The sequence below is a fragment of the Manacus vitellinus genome, unplaced genomic scaffold (genome assembly GCF_001715985.3).
Source record: "Manacus vitellinus isolate BGI_N305 unplaced genomic scaffold, ASM171598v3 scaffold_22_pilon, whole genome shotgun sequence".
Lineage (NCBI taxonomy): Eukaryota > Metazoa > Chordata > Aves > Passeriformes > Pipridae > Manacus > Manacus vitellinus.
The window spans coordinates 11,545,633-11,564,299 of NW_021939632.1; the positions used below are offsets into that span (position 1 = coordinate 11,545,633).

The window sequence follows — 18,667 nt, forward strand, 5'->3', positions numbered from 1 at the left end:
CGACACTCATTAAGCAATTACTTGGGTTTGGGGGTTTTTATTTATTTCAGTTTACTTTTGGTGGGTTTTTTTTTTCAATTTCACTTGTGAAACAAAAACTGGAAAAGCAGGCAAAGCTTTGATGGTTGATGTCTCTCCACCGTGTGACAAATGTGACATAATACTTACACTCCCTTTTCTTTTCTGATAGGTCCCAAGGTGACAGGTACTCACTCACTGAGCAGTTAGATTCTCTACCAAGCATGCATACTTAAATACAAATACAAAGCTTTCACATGTCCAAGGAGAAATGGATTACAGTAGACAATTCATTTGGCCATGATGGTAAAAAAAACCCCAGGGATGCAGAGAAAGTTTCTCCTTATTCTACGTCAATACCCAAAGTAACACTACCTGAGAAGTAATCCCATTATTGAAGTGAATCTGAAGAGGCTTTAATTAAAATGGTATTTTTCTGTTAAGTACAATCTGAAATTTTGTTTGAGGTTTAAGAGTTAAATTTATTACACTGCAAAGAGTTTTACAAGGCATTCCTAATGTAATGAGCTTAGGCACCACATATGTTGCATCTTTGGTACACACTAGGAAAAGCAGCTTTTTTAATGAGCTTTAAAGACTGCATATGCATACCAGAGGAAAAGGTCAGTGATGTGTGGATCAAGTCAGTAAATTAAGTATCACAGTATTATGTTATTATGCCTGCCTTCCACAGACACACAGTAACAAAACCATAGGCTATAGTTTAATGCTTCCATCTACATGGCCTCGACAGCTTACACACACTGGCACTGCTGTGCCTTGGGTCCAACTCACTCCATTCCTTGCCCAGGCCTCCTTTACCTTCTCTGCCCAGAAACTCCTGCAGCAGCACAGATGGTATGCCTGACAGTCAGAGAACCCAAGCAAGCACAGGAAGGGGGGCTGGATTCGGTGTGATGGCCCATCTTCAAATACCACCTTTTACCATACAGAGATATCCAGGACAATGTCCTGAACCCTCATAACAAGATCAAATCTCTTGGACAGCAAAGCATCAGGACATCCAGGGATGCCTCATTCAGTTCAGGCCCCATTCCACTCGAGTTTTTGTTCAGGGATGCAGCAATATCATCTCTCTTTTAAAACACAGATATTAAAAGTATTTCTAATGCTATGGTCCCAAATTTGACTTGGTCTACCATCTCAGTTCCTTTTAGTTGGATTGTTAGATACTTGGTAAGCTGCAAAGACTGGTTGACCAATAGCTGTATTGACATTTTTATTTTGTGATAAATAATAAAATAAGCTAGGAACTGACTGCACATACACTTTCACAAGGTTTTCAGCAGAGTCAAGCCCACTGAATTTATTTTTATTTGCAAGTATTGTAAATATTGTTAATTTGCAAATATTAAGACATTACCTTTATTTTAAAGAGTAACTGAAGTTGATTCCCTTCTTAACTGTGCAACAATCCACAAAATTTAAGAGGTCTCTCTCTCCCTCTCTCTGTGTCGGAGACTATAGGTATGCACTAAACCATGTTATGCACTACATAATAACTTATGCATATTTATACATTCCACAGCCAAGAAAGTGACACTCCTGCTCTGTACAAAGATATAGATTTAGTCATTAGAGAAAAAAAAATCCTTTAAAATATTACAACAATAATAGCACAACTCAATACAACTGAGCAGTTATAAGTGGCTTTAATGATTTTTTCACTTTTTGGATAAGATAATCCTCAAAGTAGCATTCAAAAATATAGTGCAAAATATTTATTCATTTTATTTACAAATAAAATGTGCAGTTCAGCTTCTTAACCTCACCACAGTAAATGTTATTCTTTTATGTGATGAACAGAAATTATGAGAAACATTTATAGAGACAAAAAGTTAATTTTAAACCTAAGAACAAAGATCTTCCTTCAGTTATATTTTTGTAGGAGATAGACAATATTTTTCAAAACTGTTTTCAGTTGAAAAAAAACCCAAAGTACAAGACAGCACTAAAGAATTACATAGGAAAGAACGGTTTTTTAAAACCATAAAGTGAATTTTGCTGTGACAATCACAAAGCAAAGTTCTTATCTATATAGAATATAAATTTTTTTTTGCAGCTTAAACATAGAATCTTTACAATGTAATGCTTTTTGCCCCCTTTTTGCTATACAAATTGCCTCTAGGGGAAAAGTATTCTAGTATCTTCCTTTCCCTCTGATGAAACAACAGATGCTTTGGTTAAAGAGCAATTCGTGCGCAATAGTGTTTTAACTTGCAAGGCAGAACTCCTTTATTAAGTTGGTAGAATTCCACTAGCTGGATGAGATCAGTAAATCTGGTATGACCATCATCAAGGGTATAGAATAGCTTCCCATCATCTTCCAACTGTAAAAATGGAAAAACAAGATTCAATAAAATCCTCTTTCCTTTGGTATTTCTTCCTGATTGGAATACTTGTTTGAGAAGTGTTCTTAGAGACCAATATATTCACAATATTACGGCTACTGAAAGAAGGAAAAATACAGTGATCATTCACACCAACATCAAAAATAAACGACAGAAAAATAATGCATTTTTTAACACACCTAAAAGGAAAGAAAAGTTAAATAAATATAGGAATATTCTTTCTGCACTAACAATGCTACTTTAAAAACTCTGAGTTTTTACACAGTGACACAAAACAACCAAGTTTCAAGTTACTCATAGATTCCAACATTTGCTCCATTCATATTCCATGATTTTCTATCACTTAATTCATAAGGTGTGATGAGGCTACACACTAGTGCACTGGGGTGTGCTGGATGGTATCAGCTGCACAAGACACTGCCCATCACAAAAGTAACATGTTTGATTTAGTAGGATGTTTTTTGTTGTAGGAGAAAAAATTGCTGCAGTTCCAAATGCATGTATTAGCACAGATACAGGAGAGAAAGAAGAAACTGCAAAAGATTCCTTTTGACTTGTAGATGCTTAAAAATTTACAATCAGTATTTCCCTATTCTAAGTTACTGAATGTTAGCTCTTGCACAATTAGGACTGTGTTACTGACTATATAATTTCTTGGTTTATTTCCTCTACTACTAATATGTCTAATATCAAGAAGCTTTAGTGGAAAAGCGACTAATTAATATTCTTGTAAATACAGAGTAAAAAACTTCTTAAACTATTTTTAAAAAGAAAAGGGAAAAAAGATACAAGATTGACAGAGTAGTGAACAGAAGATGTTGAAGTAGGGCTAGCATAGAGTAGCAGATGGTGTGCTAGGGAAAGATGCAACTACCCTACTTGAGTACAGGGGAAGGGAGAAGATATAATTAGCTCTGCTACCTGTAGTTATGATTTCTTATCTGCAAGCAGCTGTTGAACTGCTTATGATGCCTGGTTATTCTACTCCTTCCTACCATGTCTGGAAGTAGTTTGTAATTTCTTTATTCTCAGACTTTGGTCAGACCAGGTCAAACAGTTAAGGAATTACCAATGTGTGTATGTGTAAATTCCTGTGCTCCAGCCAAGAACCTGAAAATGGATTATCATTCATTGGACTTTCCCTATGCATGCAATTTTCCTGCCAACTGACAACAGACAAGGAAGAGTTAACAATTCAAATGTCTAGTTTCCTCCTCCAAGTTAGTTCCAAACCTTGAAATGAATACCAGACAGATTGCTAATTCTAAAGCTATCAATATTTTGCAAAGTAAAAAGTATCAAAGTTATGCTGTCCAGGAACCTAACACCTTCTGCAAGCTAAGAAGGCTCTTATGAGAGAACATTTATTGGAAAAAGACAGTCCCAGAACTGTGTATCAATTCTCCTTTTTTCATATGTACTACAGAAGAGCTAATTTAGGGATAGACTACACTGAAGTTAACTTGTATAAGCTCAGAGTATAAAGGCTGAAAAACACAGTAAAGAGTCCTGAACGTATCCCAAAGGTTTTCTTTTGAACTTTTTACAATCAATTCGCTACCACCCACCTGCAACACCTCTTGCACAGGTTACCAGTGTTAACATGAGGTACCTGTTAACATGGGTGAAGCTTGAACTAGGCAAGCTGCATGCCCTACCTAAAAGGAGACATTTTTTAAATGCAGTATAATCTGAAGCAACCTAAAATACAAGAGAAAAATAATGCCATTTGTTTATTTACATTTAGTAGGAAAGTTTGTCTTCTCAATGACTGGAAACAGGCAAGATTTTAGAAGAACAGTGGAATTTGAAATTCAAAGAGGTAACCCTGATCTCCAGCTAATAAGCTATGAATTTATTGCAGTAATACAAAATGCCTTGTTTCTTAGAAAATAATAATTTCATTTAGATTAGCAGCAACTGGAACCAAAACCTTCCCCTCCTCAAGGAATAATTTTCTGAACTCCTTAAAGAGCACTGTTCTAGCAAAAATAGGGCATGTGTAAGTCAGGCTATGGAGAACGGCATGAGGGTACTGAATGCAACTGGAAATTAAGTGACAGAAAGGAACTGGAACATGCCTAGGTTTGGGGGACAAACAGCTTCCATACCCACATACTCTCCCTGGACTAAGCTGTTCTCACTACAGATTTTTTTTTTCTGGTTACTAGCATAGGAGAAATTGCTTTACTTAAAAACCAATTAAAAAAAATTTCCATCAAGTAGGACAGGTTCTGCAATGAAGTGGTATAGGTCTTCTCAACCACCAGTATGGTGAAATGTGACCCAAGTGTATAGACAAAGAATATATCAAAACAAAGAATTCCTGGTTCCTCCAAAGATCCCACAACATGAGAGCGAGGTTTTAGCAAAATTTTTGAAGGGAAAAAGAGAATCATCCATTTCAGAGAAAAGTGAAGGTAACTGCAGCTTCCTGCTACATCTGCTCCTAGAAAAGTGAGGGTCCGTTTCCTGATAGGAAAAGAAAAATTTGGTCTCAAATTTGAGAGTTAAATGACATCCTAACAAAGCAGAATCATACACTATTTCTATGGAGTTCAGGACGTTTTCTAAATCTAACAACAGTTATCCCAAAGTAAATACTAGAAATTACTGCAGTCAATAGAATCATAGAGATCTTACACCTGGGATTCTTATCACAGACCATATATTGATGCTTACATGGGATCCAAGGCATAGTCATCACTTTTGGATTAAGGACTCCTCCATTGTCTTTATCTAAACATAACAAAATCCTGGACAGCTCTTTTAACTAAACTGATTTGCTTTTTTGCTTCCAAATAATGCTTCAGTCTTTTATTCTACAGGAACTTTTTTTAAGGGAGGATATCAGCTACAAGCCCTACGTAAGGCATACAGAAATGTGGTGAATGATCAAAAGGGATCAACAGACCAGAAACAAAAAAAAATGTGCCACTACACAAATTTCTACTGAGAAACAGCAGAATCTCATAGAAACTTCAGCAGGAAGAAACATGGACGCTAGAGTATTAAGTGGTCTGGAAGAAAGGTTCTTGTGAAGAGAGATGAAAAAGCTATGGGTCTGCTCAGTTATGTCAAGCATCTGTGGCCAAAACACATAATGCTTAAGTGCTTCTCATCTCAACAGAAGCAGCATGTAAAGAAACCTGCTCAGACCACCTCGTGAGAGAGTGGAAGCAATGGAGAAGGCTGGCTATTCTGGTAGAACTGGACAGTATGTTCGATGAAAACTGACAAAAATATGATTCCAGTTTAGGAAATTTCAGCTTACCTACAAAGTAGATGGATTAAATAAGGATATCAGTTTTTTGGGGTTTTTTTTACAAAATTGTCCCGCTGAAGAAGACCTGGACATGAATATATCATAATAACATGAATCAAGAACAGAGGTCAACAAAATATGTTTGACTGCAAATATTGAAACTATCCTGAACAGATGACTCAGTCAGATATAGACACACATCGTAGACAGTCCAAAACAGATGACTAAGAAATTGTGCACATACTGAAAAATGAAAAGGCAACATGACCTCTATTAATACATGATTTTCATGACATCAGGGTTGCTTCTATTCCTGTTGAAATAGATTTGTCTGTTTTTTCAAGAAACTTTTTTGGATTTCATACTACTAGTCAAGCTTTAGAACAAATCAAAAGCAAAGCTCAAAAATGTTCAAGTCTACTAGAGAATACTAATTATATTTAGTGATACAAGTTTACATCTTCCATAGAACAGCAAAAGAAAAAAAAAAATCCATCGATACTCTATCACAGTTATTCAATTGTTTGATTTTACAACTGCACACATAAACTGAAAAAATTTACTTACTGGTACGATTTGAAAATGTTTTATTTTTAATCCATGACTCAATGACAATACAAATGTTTTGGGGTTACTTTGGCTATCACGTACCAGGAATACCCTAAAAGAGATTGAAAATTTTCACAGTAAGATCACTTGAAATCCTTTTGTAAATATCCAGTTAAAACTGTTTGAAATTCATTACAGTAAGCATTAGTGAAAAGCAAAAATAATATCAATTACGCAAGTTAGGCTTTTAATCAGTATTTCTTTGCAAATGTGTCACTGGGAATACTTTCTCTTAAATTCTTCACCTTGTCTATTATGTGAAAAACATGCATTCTCAGAATAAATGACACTGTAGGCGTTAGTTTTTACACTGCATAGAATTACAATGCATCTCTTCAGACAGAAAAGCACCCTCAAAGTTTGTGCTTTGAACAAAAATTTTTTTTGGACTCTGACAGTTATCGAAATTGCAAGCATTATAGGGAAAATTCAAAGGTAGTTAAACAGGAATTTTACAGAAAAGGTAATGAGAGACATACCAGAATGTTTTCCACATCTGGCCAATACTCATAAATGCACATTCACTTCTGCACAGCACCAGAATTCCCACCAAGACATAGGCACATCCTGCTTGCTTTATGGAATCATTATTCAAATCACAACACTCTCAATGGCCAACAGTGCCACCGAAACTAGTTCACTGATAACTTATTCCAACCAGGACATCGACAAAACCACAATTTTGCTGTAATTGTGATAGAATAATCTGGTACAGGAAAGGATGATTATCAGTACGAGACAGTTTTCATCAAATCCCATGGTTTGGAATATCAGCAGAGAACAGTTTGGTGGACAGAGGGAAGTACCTGATATATAGCTTTGTAGTGGAGAGAGTATGAACTGCTTGCACTGTGCAGGTCTGGAACTGTTGTAGCTAACCAATGCACCAAAGAAGGAAAATAGAGAGGCAGCCACTGGCAAGCATGCTTCTCTTTCAGGACACAAAAGAAATGGGCAAGATGGACTTGCAGGTATCAATCAAGTGAGCATTAGTGAACCCCTACTTTTACCCCACCACACACCAGAAATGAGAGCCCAGCTACTATATATGAAAATAAAGAATTTCAGGCAAAGAAAGCCGCCAAAGGTTTACAGTGGATTTTCACTGACTGTTGGCATGGTTCCAAAGTACCAATTTCATTCTCAAAGTTTGTTAAGAGTCCTCCTTTTCCAAAGTAAGAAAATAGTTGGAATTAAGAAATTTGGAGTCCATAATCATTACCATTTCTATCAAAATCCTTATCCAGACTAATTTGGAGCTCTGATAGTAACTCAGTTATTCCAGAGGGATAACTGCAAACTCAGCATACGGCAGTACAAGTACAAGCCAGACGTCTCCACAGCCGCGGGCTCCGCGAGCTGGCTCGCTCTCACCACCTAGTGGCCTCTCAGTCTCTCCGGGACATGAAGGAAATTGTTCAGAACACAGTTACGACAGATTCTTTGCATTAAATGACACACAAAATAAACACATTGATTAGGATTTATGTTCCCACTCATCAGTTCTTTTAAAGTATATTTTCTTACTTTTTTCCTTAACAGTAAAGATAAGCAACATTTATTCTCCTTCAGATAAAAAAAATCTTTACTCTTTTCTAACCTTATCACAATAGACCTACTTTAGTTGTCAAAGAACCTTTAAAAACTTTATTATGAAGAAAGGGTTGTAGTTCACAGAATCTTAGAAATGTTGGCTGGCAGGAGGTTTTTAGACATGCTGGATGACTCCAGTCAGCTGCTCCCCAATAAAGTTCTCTGAATGACCAGTTGCATTTTGTCATTGGCCTTTTGGTAATTCTGTTATCCCATTCATCAACCAGATGCTGATCAGTTCGCAATCCTGTTAACCATTTATCACTGAAAAGTCTTCAAACATCCTTTAGAGGGTAAAATACAAAATCTACAATATTGCTATGTAAGCTTCTTTAAGAAAGTTGTTTTTATACCAGAACAGAACTTTATTCCTTCATAGAGTGCCTTAAGATGGTTGCTGTCCTTAATTCTGTTGTTGATTTATCCACATACTGAGACTACTGTAGATCCTTTATATAATAGTCCCCTTATCTTCCATAAACTATCACAAACAACATATTTGTTGGTACATGTGGTATTACATAGGCCCTACTACCTCTGTCATATATGCACAAGAACTCCTTGCTTGTGATCACCTTAAAAGGCTCAAGAGGGATTATTCTCCCTGCCTCCCCTCCCAGAACAGTGTCTTATTATTCCCATCAGAAATGGCTGTATTTCTGCTTATAATTCATATTTTCGGCCCATGAAAAAGCACAGCATTAGTCACATGATATCATGTATTCATTACCTCATTGTAACTCCTGAATATGTATCTGACAGCATATGAGAGCTCATACTACCAACGTTCTAATCAATTCTAGACAGTCCTCACAAGAGTATCATCCTTCCCAAGAAGCACAGTGCATAACTATGAATAAAGCCAAGAATATCATGTAAACAACACTGTACTAAACTAATGCTAACAAGGTATTCACTTGCTCATTTCAAACACCATTGCTCTTTACTCGCCTAATCTCCTGGGTTTCATCTACTGTGTAAGAAATACACTGGAAGATTAGCAGGCCTGGAATGACATCCTGCTGAGAAATACATGGGGGATGCAACCCCATGTCCTGTCCCTCCCACGTAAAAAATGCAAAAATAAATGCAGAGTACAGAATCGGTTTCAGGATGATTAGCCAGGCCTAAAAACAGGACCCTTGAAATTAAATAATAAATAAAAATACAAAAGCAGAAGACCAATTAACAATCCTTGCACTGAGTATGACTGGGTTTTTCCCCCTTTCCTTCCCTTCATATTTTTTTTCCCTGGAGCCCTTTCTGTAGATGTAGAAAACAGTATTACAAAATACTTAATCTAAAACTGAAGGAATTTAACAAGCAATCTGATGTTCCAGGTACTTAACTGGAAACAGACTCAAAGAAACAGAGTTTTACGGAATTACTCACTGAATGAAGGAGGTCCAAGTTTACTTTTAATACAGGAGTAAGGACAAAAATACAGGAACGAGAAACAGGAGGATTTGAACATAGAATACCTGCTTACTCTGTAATTTTTTTTAAATTAATACTTAAATGAGAGAAAAACAAAAGCCTTTATCCTATTGTTTATTCTTTACTATTAAAGGAGGATACAATTTTTAGTCAATTCACGAGAAAAAGCATACTTTTTTTTCAACGTCTGTCCCAGCACAGTTTATCTCAGAATAAATCTTTTCAGGCTTGCTTTCATTCTTTCATCACTAAGAGATACAAAAGACACTAGTGCCAAAGTTGACAGTTCCCAGAGAATACTGTGCAAATACAGAGCGCAAGTGCTTGGCTCTGAGCGGACATAAGTAATCGGTCAGTGACAGAATCGAAGTCTTAGATCACCACTTTATTGCTTCCAAATGATATAAAATAGAAAGCAACAGATCCCCAGACAACCCTATATAAAAGAATTTTTATTCCTACTAGGTTAGTGCAAACTTTTCCTTCTTCCAACTCCTCTCCAATAAAAAGGAATTGTTCACTAGGAACATGTCTCAAAAAAGCCATGTAAAGAATTAACTTACCCATCTACAAGTCCATGCTGCAAAATAAGTCTCTGCGCCTCTTCTCTAGAGATTTTATGATGAAACCACGACTGAGATCTGTGTATAGCTATAGAAATAAAGATCTGTGAAAAACATTCTCTTTTTACTGAAAGAACCAGTTACTGCATTTCTCTAGCAATAAATTAACTCACACATACCCATGTCAGACATGGCAATAGGACTACCATGTGAGTTGAGTCGGAGACACCCTCTCCTCTGTATAAGAGAGAAGTAAAAACATGATTTCAAAGCTTTTCTGTTAAAAAAAAAGCAAATCAGAAAATACTATTCTGATAAAGCAAAGGTGTTTATACCCGCCATGCTAATCCTTCTTCAACTGCAACTGAAAGGGCTTCCGTTGGATTTTCTATAATTCTGCTTCTGTGTCCTGAGAAATCCATTGCTACTAAAGAATTTTCTGAAATGCTTCTCTGCAACAAAGAAAAATAAATTTAGTTTGCTCATTTTTTACAAGATCTATCATTAAAAGCGAGCTTCTGAGAAAACACTATGTTTTGTAAGTGATGTTTCAAGTATCAGCAGTGTTTCCCATCAGAGCCAAACTCATTTTACCCCAGGGAGCATTTGTGATTCCAGTATGCTGCTGCAAAGCTCAATTTTACAATGTGGCAGGACAGACCATCTTTTTGCATTACTGCAATGGATGATAAATACATCACTTTACCATAAACTCTATTTATATTTTTAACTGTAACTAGCCCTTTGCACATCAAGGCAAGTCAGGAAACTGTAATTCAGATGTCCAAGTAACAGAAAAGGAAGAAAAAATATAAAATTCTTATACATAATGATCAAATTTAAAAAGATTCAAAATATTTCATTATAAATGGCATAAATTTATATATTTGATATCTAAACTTCCACTCAGATTTTACCAGATTTAAGCATTGAAACCAGCAATTTCTATTGAGTATAACTTCTATTTTAATACATCCCTTCTAACTCCTATCACAGACTCAATAACTACAGCATCAGTTATGAAAAAAAACTTGTGTTTTTTTCTCTCAGTGACAACAGAATAAAAACACTGAAGTTTGACAAAACAGTCCTAAAAATCACCAAAACGTTTCTCAGAAACTGAAGTTTACAAAATCAAGTTTCACATGAATTGTAACAGCTCAAATGTTGGCAGGCATTGGAATATCTAATAGCTAAAAGAACATTCTAGCACTCTACAAGTTAAAGTAACATCTGTACACAAGAGGCCCAGATTTCTGTAGGGTTAGCAAAACTTCCCAGTCCCAAACCAAAGCAGCTCTGTTTTGTTCTTGCTTGGTTACAAGCATGAATACGACTACAAATCGAAGAGCAATTCTGTAGCTCAGGGTAATTCCTGATACTCTAACTAAGGTCTGTAATTCCTGATTAACTAAGGCCTCTCTGAGTAAATGTAACCTGTAAAGAACTTTGCAAAAGTAAAAAAACAAGGATAAAATATGAGAAAATGTTTGCCTCCAGCAAAGTGGAGGGAACTCTTCGTAGCTGACGTGGTTGAGAGTTATTGAGGAATGTGAAACATGGAAGTGGCTCCCTTCTGAAGCATGTTCATTAGTGTGTGCACTTAATCCCCAAGTTTATTCAATATGCTGTTTAATTTGTGAATTATACACAAGTAGAAAAGCAGTGCCATTGTTAACAGGGCTTATATTCTGCCTCTGTTAGAAGCTATGGGAGCTAAATGCACACAACAGTGTAAGAGGAGAGAATCAGTAATGGCTCCCAGATCCACTGTAAGAGCACAGCTGCCAACTGCAACAGCTTCACAGAACAGAAAGTAAAGACACAGTCAGCATATTAAGCACAATTCTGAAGCCATGCTTATTAGCAATACTACTGAAAACTATTTTTGTGAATGTCTGTAATAGCAAATGAGGGTTTTATGCATTTTACCAGCAAGAACTATAATAAAAACTAAAAAAAAAATCCACCATAAAATCATTGTCACAGGTCCCTGCAACAAGCAATTTTTATCCAATTTAGCCAAAAAAAAGAACCAAAAGGGATATAAATCATCCATGAAAAAGTCTGAAATCAAATGACTCTTAAAGAACTGGGATAACATAAGATATTAAAGAAAAGGACAATTCCATCTGACTGAGGAGATGGACACACAGGCTGTTTTTTCTCTATAACCCAGTCCTACCAAATTATGATCTTACTCTGAAGTCCAATCAGTATTACACCACCTGAAATTCATCTCGAGTACTTAATATTTTATATTTAAAAAAAAAAAATTAAATACGAAGTATGTTGAAGAGAATTTTTTACAAGTTGTTTATTCATCATTTACAGCATGTGTAACCTTAAACACTTCTCTTTAAATGCATTTGTAGTTCTGCTGCTTTTTTTTCAAAATCCTCTTTCCATTCTTTTTGACAGCAGGAGATTTGACAAAGGGGAAAAGCCTTTTAATTGCTCTGAACTACCCAATTTCTATTAAGTAAGTAAATTAATCAATTAGCTCTCTAGTCAACCCTGACAGCCCTAAAGATTTCAGCAAGCATTCGCACATGCAAGACTTTGAAGGACCAGGTCAGTAGTATAACTGACACAAGTTACTTAAAAACAGCATGACTGCAGAAACATGTATTTATTCATGGAGCTACTGTGGGACATACCATAGGTGTTAAATTCAAAGGGCTGCAGCCACTTCTACCTTGATATGGTTGCATGTAATTCTGATACAGCTGCATCCCATACTAAAACCAGAAAATAACATGGTTAGCATTTTAAATTATAAACTTAAGCCAATTAAGCTTTTTTTTCAGATGTAGAAGATAACACATTTTTTTCTTCACCGTTAGAAACCAGGGACAAACGCTGCTAGGATAAGGAAGTGTACATCCTCATTGTTGCTCCTGCCTTTATAAATGTACATTCTGCATTAAATAATACCCATTTAACATGCCAACTTACCTATTCCTATTTTGTCACAAACACAGACACATTTTTAAAACACTAAAGTTCCCTTCTTCTGTATTCTTGTCCCTTTGTTCAATATTACTCAACAATCTCACTGAATCCAACATAGTTACACAGAAGCATACGCTTAATGTTAAATATTTCCAGGACTGAGGCATCATTTCATCCCCTACAATCCCCCCGGCAATTTGGTCTCTCTGTTCCTTGGGATAAATAAAAATAAGCTTTCAGAGTACAAAGCTTATATTGTTATTGCATGGAAAACTAAAATTATATTACTTCTCTACTGCACAGCATCAAAATATCACACACTAAACTTCAACAAGTTAACTCACACAGAAAAATTACCTTAAGCAACCTAATTGCTGTCATCCAGCAGGTCCTACTTTGTTCATCATCTGCACAGAGCTGTTTCAGGTCTCTGGTTCCTCCTGATTTGTTAGGCTAGAAGGCCACAGCACATTTTTTTAGCATTAATGCATATCTTGAAGATAATACCTGTTGAAATAAAAGCCACTAATTCTCCTATTTTATAAAAGACAGCTGAATATTGTTTTCAAAAATCTTAAAGAAATTTAAGCTTACCTAAAAACTGTGGCTTGCTTTAATATGTATCAGAATAATAAGTTTGTACCTTAAAGCAGAATCCATAGTTTGTTGGTGCTCCAGAAATCTTTTTGCCTGTTAAAGACATGTACATATCACTATTGCTGAATTCACAGAAAAACTGCAGATGCCTTGGCTCCTGAAAAGAAAAGTAATGTAATACAGTTAGACTACTTTTAGCCAGTCTCTCTAGACAAGAAACTCAGAAGAGTAAGTAGTTATTCTGTTCCAAAATACAGTCTTACATACTGCAGTTTTAACTGTGACATCATGAAATCTAGAAAGAGGCAACTCAATATTAATTTTATCATGCAGAGAAAAAAAAAAAAGAAAACCAAACTACTTAAAGAGTTTATTCTTCTAGAGAGGGAAAAAAACCAAACTACAAATTATATAATTTTGGGGGAAACTTCCACTAAATTCAAGGCATAATAATATTAGATTAGGAGTCGAATCTTGAGAGCAATATGCATTTCAAAAATCAAAATAAAATATACTTTCATGATCTGAAAAACAACATACTGTAATAACTATTGCCCAGTACTATTCCTAAACATTATCTCTACCAGCTAAGGCTAATTATCTTAAGGAAGCAAACAAAAGACATTTGCTGAAGGATTCAAAAACAGCTCAATGAATACTCTGGCAGTTAATTACAGCAAATTCAGAACAAGAAAAAACGTTGTTTTAAGTAGTTCAGCTACTTAAAAAAGGTGTCTCGACTCCAGTGTTTAATATGATACGGTTTAAAGTACCACCATCAAAAATTTGAACTAGTAGAATGAAAAACTGTCTAGTGACAAATTCTTAGCAATCCCAAAGTCATCCTATAAAATTTCTAAATTTAGATAATGAAGTACTATATCTACTTCTCAGAGCATCTACTTGTACTTCAGAATTTTAACTGGTATTTGAAAATTCATTTTAAAAGGGTACTCAACTGATTGGAAAAATATTAACCAGAATGAAGCAAACTTGTCAGGCAAAAAGAAAGTACAGTTTCTAAGACAACACTTTCCCAATTTTATATCTCAATATCTCTCTATATTTTGTCCATAATAAACAGATTTATTTTTTCTTTTTTTTTTAATTACTATAAGTTATTTGGTTATAAATATTTTTTCTTCTTACAACAAATGATAAATACATATATCTTTGCTCTGACCTCATAGTTCTCACTCTCTCTTTTTTCTTCCTCCCTTACCTTAGAAGTACCTTTAGTGGAAAAATAAAGGCCAGATCTTCTTAAAAGAAAATACATTTTTTTCCACGATTTTTTCCCCTGCTCCTTTGCATGCAAATAACCATGAATCTCAGGATATGTGCTGGAGCTTAGGAACATCTGAAAGAAAATATCAGACATCCATTTTTCTTTTCATCTGAAACCAGCTTTCTGTTTCATTAACATACTCACACAGGACTAAGGGGAATAAACCCCTAAATACACTATCACACCACAGTAATTCAGTTATGATTGCATCTAATCCCATTAGCAGTACCTCTGATTTAAAGCATGTAGAATGTTACACAACTCCAAGGTATGCTAAGCAAGTTACATATTTATATGGAACATATGGTTTGAAATGAGAGCATTACTTCTGCAATATGTTAACTTCAGCAACAAAACCAGTGTAAGAAGTACTGATCCCATGCCTCAGACCCTATTTATATAAAACTGCTAATCAATGCTACCAACAGAAGAAAAAAAATACATCCCTCCCCCAGCCCCATGTTACAAATCAGAGAACTTATCTTGAGTTAAAATTATTCAACAAGCAAACCACAAACTCTGAATCAAAAATCCATGCAGGTCAGGCAGATATTAGCATTTTCAAAAGGAGACAGTAAAGGGCTCAACACCTGAAGTGGTACTTAAGTTAGTGCTGTAGCTGAACCAAAACCAGAGAGACTGGGCCAGTCCCCAAGACAGGTCCTGCCTCTACTCAAGATACTCAGTGGCTTCTCTTCAGCCATTTCAACCAGAGTGCAACACAGCTGTTATCTTGCTGAGGCTTAGAACAGTTCTACTCAGTCTGCAAAAGTACCCACTAAAAGCTAGCAACCAAGCTAGTTAACTTCATTCTAATTCCTTATAATGCATTCATTTTTATCACTCTTCTTCCAATAAAACTACTCAGAAATACGATTCTAAGCATATTAACCCAGAATTCTTCAATTTCCATAAATATGCAAAGCAATCTGTGTTACTACCAAGGTCTTCAAAGAACCTTGCCCCAAGCTGGCCTGTGGTATCACAAATACTATCTAGGCTTACATAGAGGTAGGGATCAAAGGGTTTTCTGTTTGATATCTGCAGCTTTCAGGGCTGAATTTTCTTCCTATCCACTGCCATTTCCAGAAAATCTGATCTGAGGAATGAAGCAACAGATTACAAGGCAAGAGACAGACTGGCCAGTACCGGACTGCAGCAGAATGAAAAAGTGAACATGATTTTGGAAGTACGACAAGTTCTCTGGCCACTAAATAATGCACTCCAACCAAGCTACATAAGGTTTCTTTGACGTTTATTGTTTTCCTACCTTGTAGTGAAATGCATGACTGTACCACCTGCAGACCAACCTGAGCTGGTGTCAATGCAGTACCACAGGCAGGCTCCACTGGCCAGGGGAGTGCCCTAGCCCACAACCAGGAATGTGCTATGAGCAGCTCCACTGCTATTCACCCAAATAGTTAAATTACAGCAAAAATAGGTACATCTATCTACATGTGCTGCTGGCACACAGCTGTCTGCAAATGTAGTTTAAGCTATTTTAGCCATATTGAAGCAGACGGGTAGGTCTTGGTAGGCGTTCCAGCCTGTTAATCTTCCCATTTGCCACATATTAACAGGTTCACTGGTGGGGAATATAAAGGCTGAATCGAAAAAGTATAAAATCCACAAACAAAGTCAAATGGAAGCTTTAGGATAATCTAAACGAGTCAATGTATGCAAAAAACAAAAGAGCATCTTTTTAGGCTTTAATATCTCTGCTGAAGCTGAAAGGAGTGGTTGGCTTCCTGCCTGCACAAGTGTCTTCCCCAGGATTCCTGCCATAAGAGCTTCAAATCAGAAATTCTGTCATGAAAAACACTCTTCTTACTCAGCAGACCAAAGTCGAGGAGCAATACAATGCTAAGCTTCAACAGTCACTGTTGTACCCAAGCTATCAATTAAAATAAAGTAGTAATAATGCTAGGAAAAAGGCAATCCTAAATCCATCTTTTCCTTTCCAAGACATCTGAGGACTGTGTGAGAAAATAGAACATGAACAAGATGTAGTCGAAACCATTAACTGTCAGAAAGATGAGCAGTAAAAATATTTCAGAGTGAGAACTGAATGTCTGTAATAAATGCCAAAAATGAACGATAGTAGAAAAGATACCTTCCTTAAGGTTCTTTTGTTGCAGGTTGGTTTTGGTCAGGTTTTTTGTGGCTGTTTTGGTTTGTTGTTTTGGCTTTTTAGTGAAGGTACATGCAAGTTTACAACAGAAGGGAACGAATCCCTGTTTATGCAGATAAGAGGTAATTGGAATAGGACAAAAACAAGAAAAGTCGCCAATACTTGAAGAAAAGGGGAGAGTTAAATGATGGTATACTGCAGACAGGGATTAGTGGTCACACAATATGCAGAAATAAACTTGCACTCCTTGCACTCTCTTCCTCACACACTGAAATATATAACATGATCTGTAGAGTGGTGTCAAATGCCACCATATCTTTCAGATACTAATATATGACAGCACCAAGGACTTGATTACCATTTGATTAGCTGTAAAACCAACTAATTTAAAACCAATCTGAACACAAAACAAAGCAAATGTCTTTTTTTTTTTTTTGCAAAAAAACCCTAAACAAATAATATATGAAATCAATCAGAAAGTGAAAAAACAACAGAACAGATAAAACATTGCAGTGGGTCAGATGAATATAATAATATAAACCGCAGAAATCACACGTCACTGAATGCAATAAAGATTGAGAGCTGCACTTCTAACAACACAACTTATTTGTCTGCATCTTCAATGTTTTCAAGGAGAGAATGGTTGCAGCAACAGAAACATTTGCTAAGGTGGATGCTTCTTGAGCATTTACAAAGTATTTTAAAGAGTTAAAGAAGCCATCATTATCCTAAGACTTTGTGACTCAAGTTGAATTCGATGACTGATTTCTTCACAGATGTGAGATGGCTGGCCACAATCCAGACCAATGCTACTGGGAATGAGCTGGATTTTACCCTCAACCTGCTGAGAAATTTTGGGAGCACCACGTAATTCTAGTGAAGAACTGATTCTTATTCTGATTCTCAGTATTGTCTCCTAGAGACCTCAGTCAACCTGAGGAGTTTAAACCAGGAGAAAGGCCAACAAAACCTACAGCGGAAGATGGAGAAAGGCAACAGGTAGATTAAAACAACATCCAGGAGATTGATAAGGGACTGAAATTCAGAGCATGGCTATTTCGGCCTAAAGACTGGAATGGTGGAGTCAGGTGAGAAACTAGCCAGGGAAAGAGAGACTTTATATGGCAGAGCGATTGAAGACATTAAAGCTTGGTTCTTAATAATAATCTTAAAATCTTCATACTATATTCATTTTTTGACATATTTTAAAGCATCCAATTTGCAAAAATAACCTGAAGCAAGTTCCAAATGATCCATATTGCCTAGCACTAGACATGTGCAGAGTGTTGTGTCTCAGAGCAGCTATACTGTAATCAATACAGCGACACACTTCTTTCTTAGGCTAAAGATCTTCACAGCAGCGATTAAAGCTCTCTCTTTGGGATACACAGACATTCAGTATATCCCAGACCTAGTATTTTTACTTAGCACATGCTAAATGGATAAGAGACAGGTGAATTTCTTTTTGGTTTTGTGGCTCTGTTCTACAAAGATGCCCTGATTTAAAGTCATCAGCCAAAATACTCACTCTTTCACTTTCAGTGAAAGTCAAGAAAAACATACGAAAAAACATTTTACTTGCTTACAGCTCAATCCACAAAAAGCTGTAATAGTATCAGAAGTGATTTTTTAATCACTTGTAAGCATTGAGTTGTTAAAACTAATGTCTCTCTTGATACTTGACTAAGCACATCACAAATAATAATGCAAGCCCATTAACTTGTCTTAATGAGAGTTTCCAAGGAAATAGTGACTCACTGTAAACAATTTACCCAACAGCTTCTGCTGAAACGTGCACAAAGGCTGCACAATTCACTGAGGTATTCTCTACTTTGTGCC

General features: G+C 36.1%; 1 protein-coding gene across 4 annotated transcripts in view; it reads right to left on the reverse strand.

The window, feature by feature from the left end:
- Window positions 1-1,408: 1,408 nt before the first annotated feature.
- Window positions 1,409-18,667, reverse strand: part of GRB14 (growth factor receptor bound protein 14) — a 59,378-nt gene continuing 42,119 nt past the window's right edge. The window contains exons 5-13 of one of the 4 annotated variants that reach the window (XM_008930993.3): window positions 14,632-14,769; window positions 13,456-13,566; window positions 13,170-13,265; window positions 12,518-12,598; window positions 10,193-10,309; window positions 10,037-10,094; window positions 9,858-9,945; window positions 6,223-6,316; window positions 1,410-2,369 (exon numbers count right to left, since the gene is read on the reverse strand). In XM_008930993.3, the coding sequence (XP_008929241.1) occupies window positions 2,223-2,369; window positions 6,223-6,316; window positions 9,858-9,945; window positions 10,037-10,094; window positions 10,193-10,309; window positions 12,518-12,598; window positions 13,170-13,265; window positions 13,456-13,566; window positions 14,632-14,769 (930 nt within the window). In that variant the 3' untranslated portion in view covers window positions 1,410-2,222. Of the gene's footprint in view, window positions 2,370-6,222; window positions 6,317-9,857; window positions 9,946-10,036; window positions 10,095-10,192; window positions 10,310-12,517; window positions 12,599-13,169; window positions 13,266-13,455; window positions 13,567-14,631; window positions 14,770-18,667 lie in introns of all 4 variants that reach the window. The other 3 variants (XM_018072697.2, XM_018072695.1, XM_018072696.1) reach the window with 3 other exon arrangements.